We start from the raw sequence: 11,435 nt of genomic DNA, 5'->3' as shown, positions 1-11,435 counted from the left end.
ATCATTGTAAGCGCCATCTGTTGGGGAGGTTTAGTACTATAGAATTAACTTGTCAGGGGCCACGAACAGATGGCGTGTTTTAAAAATAAATTATGTGTGACTCATATATTTTTTTAAGTATTAGTTTATACAATATATGTTTACATGGCAATTGTTTTAATCATTAGAAACGCCATCTGTTGGGGAGATTTAGCACTATAGATTGAAAGTTGTCAGGATAACCGACAGATGGCGTGTTTTAAAAATAAATTATGTGTGACTGATTGTTTCTCACTATGTCTTAGTTTATATATGTTTCTAGAAACGCCATCTATTGGGGGGATCTAGCACTAAAGATTACTAAAGTTGTCAGGGTAACCGACAGATGGCGTGTTTTAAAAATAAATTATTTGTGACTCGTATATTTTTTAAGTATTACTTTATAGATCTTGATATGTCAATTGTTTTTAATCATTAGAAACGCCATCTGTTGGGGAGATTTAGCACTATAGATTAAAAGTTGTCAGGGTAACCGACAGATGGCGTGTTTTTTTAAAATAAATTATGTGTGACTGATTGTTTCTCACTATGTCTTAGTTTATATATGTTTCAAGAAACGCCATCTATTGGGGGGATTTAGCACTAAAGATTACTAAAGTTGTCAGGGTAACCGACAGATGGCGTGTTTTTTAAAATAAATTATGTGTGACTGATTGTTTCTCACTATGTCTTAGTTTATATATGTTTCAAGAAACGCCATCTATTGGGGGGATCTAGCACTAAAGATTACTAAAGTTGTCAGGAATAACCGACAGATGGCGTGTTTTAAAAATAAATTATTTGTGACCCGTATTTTTTTAAGTATTACTTTATAGATCTTGATATGTCAATTGTTTTTAATCATTAGAAACGCCATCTGTTGGGGGGATTTAGCACTATAGATTAAAATTTGTCAGGATAACCGACAGATGGGGTGTTTTTTAAAATAAATTATATGTGACTGTATATTTTTTAAGTATCACTTTATAGATCTTGATATACAATTGTTTTTAATCATTAAAAACGCCATCTATTGGGGGATTTAACACAAAATATTACTAAAGTTGTCAGGAACAACCGACAGATGGCGTGTTTTAAAATTAAATTATTTGTGATCATATATTTTTTAAGTATTACTTTATATATGTTTATTGATTAAAAATTAAAATTTGTCAGGGACAACCAACAGATGGCGTTTTTAAAAAATAAATTTTGTGTGTGTCTGATATATTTTTTTAAGTATTACTTTATGTATGTTTACTATGCGTCAGCCATAAATTATCATACACTAACGAAAGTCTACTTTTGATGCAAATATTGAAACACTAAACTGACTAATATTGAAACCTTCTAGAAAAGATTTAACACGTTCACCGGCAAGTTTTTTTCATAAAATGTAAAAATAAACTCTTTGTTTTTATGTTATATTTAATAAACTGGCTGTTCCCGCGACTTTGTCCGCATGGATTTCCGTGAGCAGCGTGAGAGTGGAAACACTTTCCATGACATTGGCGCTGCCACTCGCGCTGCCCGGCACTCCCTCGATTGTCGTTTCTTCGTGTGCGAGTCAAAGGACTGGCAGCGTGTCTTTAAATACAGCCCTCTCGCTCAGTTGTCGCCCAATATTTCCGGCAGCGCGAGTGGCAGGGGAAGCGGCTGAATGTAAACATAGCATTACTATTATACATATAACGTATTTCATTGTAAATAAAGATTTATTCCTTTATTTTCTGGTTTCATTATGACTACGGTATTTATAGAATCGACATATAGTGATAGAATTGACAGTGGTTTAACACGGTCGCGGGTTCGAGTCCTCGCACGGCAGAAATATTTGTATTCATAAGTATGATTGTTTGTGTCGGTCTGGGTGTTTTCTATGTATATGTATTTACGAAAAAAAATTCTATATATTTGTATCAGTTGTATAGTACCCATAAGACAAGCTTTGGCTAGCTTAACTTGGGTCTAGATGGCGCTGTGTAAATTGTCCTGAGATTATTATAATATTATATTTATCAATCAATTCTATCATTTAGAATATTCTATCAATTATATTGATAGAATTATAATGTATGAAGGGTGTAGGGATGAAACAAGGGTATGAAGGGTTTAGGGATGAAAGAAGGGTATAAAGGGTTGAGGGATGAAATAAAACACCACACCCGGTGTGCACATATATTGTAATATGTATAGATAATTTTTAAATTGTACTTAACAATCCAATTATAACGATACTTGGTTGCATTCTCATAAATAAACAAATACCTTACTAAATATATTATTTACCTGTACTATGACGAAACTTATGGACTCAACTCCACATAATCTATATTACATAGACAGTAGTTGAAATTAGAGATTTTTTTTATAACACAGGGGACAAACGAGCATACGGCTCACCTGATGGTAAGGGATCACTGCCCATGAGCACCCGCAACACCAGGGGAATTGCAAGTACGTTGTCGGCCTTTTAAAAAGGAATAAGCTCTTTTCTTGAAGGTTTCAATATCGTATCGGTTCGGAAATACCATTCCACAATGTGGTTGTGCGAGGCAAAAAGTTTCTAGAAAACCGCACTATGGACGACCGCGATTCATCCAGATATCAGGATGGTATTTTAGTTTCTGGCGGGTGGTATAGTGATGAAACTCAGTGGCTGGTATTAATCCGACCAATTCCTCAGAACACTCCCCGTGATATTCTGATTATAGACTAAAGCTGATAAAAATATAACTCAAGAAAAAAAATAAAGAGAACCTCTGGGGTGGACCACCAGTATCACTTAGGGGTATAAAAAATAAATAACCTAATCTCAGACCTATCAAAGATATACATATATAATTTCATCAAAATCGGATCAATGGTTTAGGATTACATCGCGAACAAACAACGTAATACGAAATTTTTATATATTACCAACGACCTGTCCCGGCTTCGTGAGAATGTATTGCAAATCTTTAAAGTTCTCGGCTGTTTCTATACTATAACATACATGTATTATATATATAAACCTTCCTCTTGAATTGCTCTATCTATTGCTGAAAACTGCTTTAAAATCCGTTGCATAATTTAAAAGATGTAAGCGAACAGACAGCGGTATCGACTTTTATATACCATGTAACGTTTATGATAATGCAACCAAATTGACATCTTAATTACTCTACAAAGAAATTTACTAACTCGTAAAATTCTATTATAATGCCAACAAATGTAGAAGGTAGGTAATTTTATTTACAATAGGCTATTGTGGGTGTTTTCTTTATTTATAATAACTGCCTTGCGATATTTGGCGCCTTTTTTGTAACTGACATGACAAACAAGATGGCGGCTGACTTAGTGGAATAGAAAATCCTTTATTCAAACTATACGATATAAGATACATGAAAAGTATCACGAACATCACGTTATCATGTGACACGCTTGATACCACTCAAGTGTTGCCATTCTAGAGGACTTGAGAATGTCATGCCTCTGTAACCTGTATTTTTACTGCCCAATCTCGACCGAAACAGCTTACTAAGCCGCTTAACGGATTAAATATATAAGGAAGGCACCCATGCAAACGACTTCTCAAAGTCTATCTCTCTAAATGCATACAGTATACCCACAATAGCCCATAAAGACAAAAAACTAGAATATATTTGTCTATATGACACCTAGAAATCTGTTACAGAATATATAAATAAATATTACATTAACACAGATTAAATATATCATAGAGTACTTTACAGATAATAAAAATCTATTTCAAATCTATTACAAATGACAAATTACAGGCAGTGGAATTTCTGAGGTGAAACTAAAAATTTCACAAAAAATAAGCAATTTCCATAATTAAAACAACTCTAGTACTCTCTTAAAACGCGTCCGGCACAGAAATTTCATACATACAGGAAATATACATATTAAAAGATTTTTGGCATGTTACATTTATTTCCTATGCCACACAGGTGTCATATACACAAAGGAAAACAACACATATCCTATCATAGACAATGATAACCCATAAATATGTACAATATTGTTGCCACATTAAAATTAATTTATATTATCTATTTAAATGTACCAACTAGACAATAAAACATTGAATGTTAGACTAATTTCGAAAATATTTACAATATAATAAAATAAAACATTAGGAAAGTCAGAAAATTGACAATGTATCATAGGCAATAATAATAATAATTTTATATATCGTCGGCTTAAATATCAGAATCTCCTGCTCTATGATCAACAACAATCTGCAGTTTTTGCTAAAGACGAAACGCCACTACACATCCTATATGGTTATAGCCCACTCATGTATAAACGAAATATCTACTTTGGAAAGTATACACTATAACCTGAGGAGATAAAAACCATCGCTCCTAAGAATATCCTTCAATTCTTGTCCCTGACAGATCTAGGTAGTCAACTTTGAAAAAGGGGCAACACAATATCTATGTAGGTCGCAGTGCTATAGGACTTAGTATCTGACAATAGCCCAAAACCCTAAATAAAAAATAAAAGAAACTCCTGTATAACACTCTTTATTGAAGAACATCTCCTGGTGAAAACCTTATTGAAGGATAAAAATAAAGTATTTAGTAATTTAAATTTTTTACATAAATTTTGAGGTTATCTGAAAAAAGTGTCTATACAAAAGTTGTACATCTTTTTATTACCTACAACTTTGCCATTTAACTTTTTTTTATTTTAGGTTAACTTAACTTTTGTTACATTCATGTCTTTTTCCAATGAGTTTCCTCTTACTATAATTATTATGTTGTAAATAATATAAATGATGTATTGAGTAACTCGAAACAGTCATGCTCGTTATAAAGTTCAAACTTGTGGCGGCTTTGTGGGCCGGGTCAATGTGCTCCCTCTAATATGGTTGAGTGTAATGATGGCTGGCTCACCCGTCATACTCGTGAACAGGTGCTGCTTGTGGGGACTGGTCCGTTCAGGTTGCGAACACTGATTAGATCTTTTCTTATTAGCAATATCATAATATGATATTATATTATGCTGGTGGTCACTCTATTCTCCAAATCTGAATTTAAATGACTGTGTATTATTGTAAACATGTACAACATTTATTTGAAAAGAATACGAGCTGAGTTTCTTGTCAGTTCTTCTCATCTCGAAATCATTCCGAACTGACGGTAGATTTGACATATCATAAGAATCTGTAATAGACCTACATGAATAAAGATATTTTGAATTTGAATTATTCGATATTTTGTTTTACGCATTCTGATATTCAGACCGACTATATAGCAGTACAAATAAATAACCAATCATTTCCCTTAGAAACAGTTAGTTTTAAAGGGTAACCCAAGTCGTTAGCCAAATATTACCCGCTTCAATTTAGTATAACCTCTAAAACCAACCCTGTTATATAAGTAATAAAATAGTTTTTTAATTGCATATAAGTTACTGCAATCTTTACAGTGCAGGATCGTTCAAAATGTGATAATAATTTCACCATAAATATATTATTGAAATTTCATTCCTAATTTTGATATATCAAAACATTTTGACATTTAAATAACGTTATGACGTCGCAATATTGGCATAATTTTTGCATCCGCCATTTTTAATAAAACCTCTATAATAAATTTATCTATCTTAATAAAGTAATTGCAGTGAAACCTTTCTTTTTTATTAAAAATATATACAAAAATCGTTTTTATTACAGAAGGAATAAGGTGTCGAATTAAATGAATTATTTACGATACGTGGCGTGGAATGACTCTACAGCGTATAGAGTAATGAAGACAACGCGCGCGCGGGAAATTTTCCCGCCAAAAATAGTGACAGATGACAGATGAGCGTCTAATTTAAATCCTAATTTTTAGGTTAGGTAATTATTAGCGAATTTAAAATTTATTCAAATCTGTATATATCTACAACACAAATTATGTAAAATTAACGGAGCTCAAAGATTCCTAATTAGCGATCGCATGTGAAATTTTGTGAAAATTACATAAAATTAATACCCCATGAGATATCATAATGTCAATTGCTTTAACTATTCCATAGACTTATTCCGACTCTGTATCCGTTTCCCCCGAATCAGATTCCGAACTAGACACAGGTTCGCACTTGATAAACTCTATCTCCTCCCGTTTCAACGATTTCTTGGGTCTCCCGCGCCTTTTGGCCGGCGACGGCTTGTCAGGACGTTCGTCGCCCATCACCGTCTTCACCATCTGCGATATCCTCTTCAGGTGCTGCTGCTCGTGTCTCTGCAGGTGGTTGTTGAGGTACCTCTTCAGTTTGAACTTCTTCCCGCACTGATCACATTCATGCTCGTATTTATCCTCGTCCACGTCCATGTGTACCGAGTTGTTATGGCGCCTCAGGTAATGCGCGTGCGCAAACTCCTTATCGCACTTCTCACATCTGATCTTAGGTTTAGATGGATGCACTATCTTCTTGTGTTTCTTCAAACGGACAGCAGAATGAAAGTATTTATCGCATAAATCGCATTTCACTTTCGTATCCGCCGCTGAGTGTACCTGCATGTGTTCCTTCAGGTACTGATCGTTCTTGAACTCCTTCAGGCATTCCGGGCATGTCACCTTCGATTCCAGGGGAGGGTGGATGTTGAGGATATGCCGCTTCATATGATGCCGGGACTTGAACGTCATCGAGCAGAAAACGCATGGATGCCTCTCCACTTGCGAGTGTTGGAAGTGTAGATGCCTGTTCAGATTTAGGTGACTCTTGTACAGTTTTTGGCAGATGTGGCATTTGTATTTCTCCTTGTCGGGCCGGTGGCAAGCGTCGATGTGGTACCTAAGTTTGTAGGGCACAGAGAATTCCTTCCCGCATTCCGGGCATTTGATTTCCGGCAGCGTGTTCGGGTGTATCTTCTTCACGTGCATGTGCAATGCTCTGCGAGTTCTGAACTCTTGGAGGCAGAACTGGCAGTAGCATTTCTCGTCTTCGGAATAATGTTTGTTCATCCTATGCATGTACAGATAGTGTTTGTTTTTGAATGTCTTGTCGCATATATCACATATAACTGCAGATTCTTCCGACGAGTGCACTCTTGTAGTGTGCAAGTACAGGTTCTGATAATTCTTGAACTCTTTGTTACACTTTTGGCATATATACCGTTTGACTCTTTTCGGGAACATTACCGGCTTCCACGTCGATAGTACCGACTCGTACATCTCTCGTTGTTCGTCTGTCAGTACGTCACTGGTGACGCTGATAAATTTCATTACCTTCTGTTCCGTTTGAGGACGAGGCTGCTCCATTTCCTCTGACAACTCAGCTTTCATTTCCGCTGTGTGGAGCGCGTGATTCATCTCGTGGACCGGGCCCTCCATTGTTACACTGTAAAAGGACATTTTGATATTTTATATACTACTCTATGCCTGCGGTTTCACCAAATGATTATTACAGTACAGCTTCATCAGAATAATATATAGGCTATAAATTGCCTATATATTATTCTGATGAAGCTGTACTGTAAAGTTTCATCAAAATCCGTTCAGTAGTTTCTGCGTGACAGATTAACAAACATCCATCCATACTCACAAACTTTCGCGTTTATAATATTACTACCTTTAACCCGCGGCTTCGCTCGTATTGAATCAAAATATTTGTTTTTTTTAATAAAAAGTATCCTATGTTCATTCTAATACCTCTAAGAACATGTGTAAAAAAATTCATGATGATCAGTTCAGTAGTTTTTGTGTGAAAGCGTAACAAACATACCTACTTTTACATATATAATATTAGTAAGGAAGTAAGGATTCAGATTAAGATGTAGAACCATTGTTACACTGTAAAATGATATTTTGATATTTAAAATACAATATTGTCAAGAAACACAATTTTTTTAACAAGCTAAAGGGGCGATCTATTGGTAAGTGGTAATCCTTGACTACAACATGAACAACACCATCTTGTAACCTGTAATTTCACGGCCTTACCGAGGGGTAGAACGAGCGAGAAGCAAGAAGAACGAGCTAGGGCTCGTTCTTCTTGTGATGAGACAGCTTTCCGAATGAGTGATAGATTAAAAAAAATGTTATGACTATTCAAAAGTGCTTAAATTAAGTTTATTTGAATAAACGATTTTCTATTCTATTCATGCTCCTCAGCAGAAATAGCTTAGCTGTTTCGAGGATGATATAGATTATACAAACCTACATGTATCTCTTTTTTTTTCGGACTACTCTAATGCTGTTGGCCGCAGCTGGCCTTTACAGCTTCACCGGACGTTAGGGGGCGAGTGCAGATGGCATTCCAAACCAAGGAAGGACTTATGGAGCGGCTGAAGGCCAACTCATGCCTGACGGATACGACTTTAGTCTGAGGGCACCACTAGGGGTTTGAACCTCGGCTCAGGCCGTCGTAATTTCGTTCCCCGTTTGAATTGGACGGGGGATCGATCAGAGGGGCGCCCGGGCGCGCGCAGGCGCCCGGTTAACATGTATCTCTGTAATAATCATTATAGGGGGAAAGAGGATTGTCAGTAATGTGGACTGATGACCCCATTGCTACCAATTCCCTTACCGAGATCCATCAAACAAGATGAGCCAGCTCTGAATGAGCGGTAGATAAAAAAAATGTTATGACTATTCAAAAGTGCTTCAATTAAGTTTATTTGAATAATTGATTTTCTTTTTAAACTTTCGTGTTTAATAGCCATTATTTAAATTATTAACCGGGTCTTAACACGAATAATTTTATGGCAAATAAAGGTATTTACCTCTCTCGACGTTTCGACTAGGTTGCACTAGCCGTGGTCACGAGCTGACTGGAGTAACAGCGATGTCAATGTAGATAGGTGACAGCAGTTTTTCTTCATCTACCGTCACTAGATTGTTTAACGAAAGTTCGCGACACACAGCACTCACGGTATCCGTACACTTATTCGCTGTTACTCCAGTCAGACACACTTATTGACTATTGATGCTACTGAAAGAAACATTTATTTGCCATAAAATTATTCGTGTTAAGACCCGGTTAATAATTTAAATAAATGATTTTCTATTCTATTCCTGCTCCTCAGCAGAAACAGCTTAGCTGTTTCGAGGATGATATATATTAGACAAATATACATGTCTCTCTGTAAGTCATTATAGGGGGAAAGATGATTGTTAGTAATGTGGACTGATGACCCTATTGCTAGCGATATACCATGTCGGTTGACCTGCATGCGGTTCCATCTGGAACCTATTGTGATAAATTCCAGGTCAATTTATCATTGCTAACTAACCTGACCTCAAGCTCATATTGTCATCCTCCACTGGTGCCCCGCCAGCGTAAACCATTAGCGCAGTATGGTGAACTATACCGTTATAGTTCATTTAAAAAAATTACATTATACCACCAAATGTATGGTAGCAAGGTGTGTGAGATCAATAGAGCTACCTAACACAGCAACAACAGCTGGCTCATTCATAGAAAATATTGGATAAGTCTATAAGTCTGTAGTGGTTATGAATAGAAAATCATAGATATAGTTAACAGAGACTTTTGACATTTTGATGGGACTTTTTTTGGCAGGTAACAGATGACAGCGATCTAGCAACACGACCGGTTGGTCGCAGGTTCGATGTCTAGCAAAACATTTTGTATTCACAAGTATGACTGTTTGTATCAGTCTAGGTGTTTTCTATGTATAATATGTATGTATTTACAAAAAAAAATCTATGTATATGTATCAGTTATCTAGTACCCATAACACAGGCTTTAGCTAGCTTATAGATGGCGCTGTGTGAATTGTCCTGAGATTATTATTATTATTAACTTAGGCTACTTTTATTTTAGAAAAATTTTAAATTTAACATGGACAAATAATACTGCCAGTATAAATATAATTATATAAATAGAAACTAAAAGATGTCTTGTTGGTATTGCAAAAATATAAGCAGTGTCGTTGATTCTGAAGCATTATTTAAATATATCTTTAAATTTAATTTTTTTAATTAAAAGTTATAGTAATATAATCCACGGTGATGACTCTATTCTCCCAAATTTGAATTTTAAAATAAATCTGTATTATTGTAAACATGTACAACATTTATATGAAAAGGATACAAGCTGAGTTTCTTGTCAGTTCTTCTCATCTCAAAATCATTCCGAACTGACGGTAGATTTGTCATTTCATAAGTCTGTAATAGACCTCCATGAATAAAGATATTTTGAATTTGAATCTACCTACCAGTAGTATGTTTCCTTTTTTTCTTTGGCAAGAGGCTAGTATTGTTTCTTACAATGTTATTTACCCACATAAATATAAAAGTAAAAATACAACCTACCTAAGTATAAAAGTTCCGAATTCTTATTTTAAAAAGGCCTCTATTAATGCAATACTATTTTAGCCACTAGGCATGTAAATTTTTGTATCATTTTGTACCTTACCATCCAGTTCAGGCTAATTTAAAAAAAATATTTCCTACAACCTTCACATAATGATCAAATTAATATGAATAATTAAAAGTAAGTTTTATATTTCTTTTTATGTATTTATTTCAGTTTTATGTTTATTCTACCTCATTTTCCCTTGGTACATATTTACAACTTAGTCTGTACAATGTAACTAATATTTATTCTTATAAACTTAATAAATAAGAAAGTATGTCATGATTTAAGTTAGTTTAGAAAATTCAACAAAATCAACAGATTCTGATAAAAAAAATCTGTATAATTTTTAATTGTATAATATATAGCAGATAACACTCTTATCATAAAGAAATGGCGTCAATTTTTTTTTATAATAACATAGATGAATGTTTAAAGTCCTTAGTCTTATTTTTGTTGACAAAATAATTAAAAACAATAAAAATGTTTGGGTTATAATATTATTATTGTCAAATGTTACATTAGGTGGTTATTTTTAGTGTATTATTGATAACAATCTCAGCTAGCGGCGCATCGTGGGAACGTCAGAAGTGTTGATCTAGTAAACACGAAAAATAAATTATTTTTTCAAATACTTACGGCCGCTTATTTTACAGCAATATAACACGGTATCCCGTTAACACGTCATAACTAACAAATACACACTCAGCAGGAACGATTAAATGCTAAAATTGTCCAATGGCCTATTCCCCCGAGGGCAAAATATTTATATTCAACATGGCGAATAATTACAATATCTCAGACTACGCTAATTATGTTCAGGAAATATGTGAAAACACATGAAAGAATTATCTATGAAATGTATTGCGTTAAAGATATTAATTACAAGGAAAAATCACGGAAATTCCAATGTAAAATTACAATGTTTGACATTTTCTGGTCAATCTGTCACTTTGCGTTTTGTTTCTGTATTTTCAGTTTTTTAAAAAAGATCGGTGCATAATTTTATATTACTAATAAAAGTATTTTTGCTTAAGGATAATTATATATATTAATTGTAAAAATATTCAAATAACTAATTAAAGATTTTATTATTTTTT

The 11,435-nt window shown here is 34.4% G+C and overlaps 1 protein-coding gene across 1 annotated transcript; it reads right to left on the bottom strand.

Annotated features, from left to right (window-relative positions):
- Positions 1-4,731: 4,731 nt before the first annotated feature.
- Positions 4,732-11,277, bottom strand: LOC131842770 (zinc finger Y-chromosomal protein-like). The gene is made up of 2 exons (XM_059191338.1): positions 10,975-11,277; positions 4,732-7,353 (listed from the first exon to the last, which is right to left on the bottom strand). Exon 2 carries the CDS (start codon positions 7,344-7,346, stop codon positions 6,051-6,053), a length of 1,296 nt encoding a protein of 431 aa, XP_059047321.1. The 5' UTR covers positions 7,347-7,353; positions 10,975-11,277; the 3' UTR covers positions 4,732-6,050.
- Positions 11,278-11,435: the final 158 nt, after the last annotated feature.

The sequence above is a fragment of the Achroia grisella genome, unplaced genomic scaffold, assembly GCF_030625045.1.
Source record: "Achroia grisella isolate CSIRO2021 unplaced genomic scaffold, CSIRO_AGI_Agris_v1 utg2471, whole genome shotgun sequence".
NCBI lineage: Eukaryota > Metazoa > Arthropoda > Insecta > Lepidoptera > Pyralidae > Achroia > Achroia grisella.
This window is presented reverse-complemented; position numbering and strand designations above follow the sequence as displayed.

Excerpts from the sequence above, each read along its gene's own strand:
- LOC131842770 (XM_059191338.1), bottom strand. The coding sequence starts at position 7,346 with ATGGAGGGCCCGGTCCACGAGATGAATCACGCGCTCCACACAGCGGAA.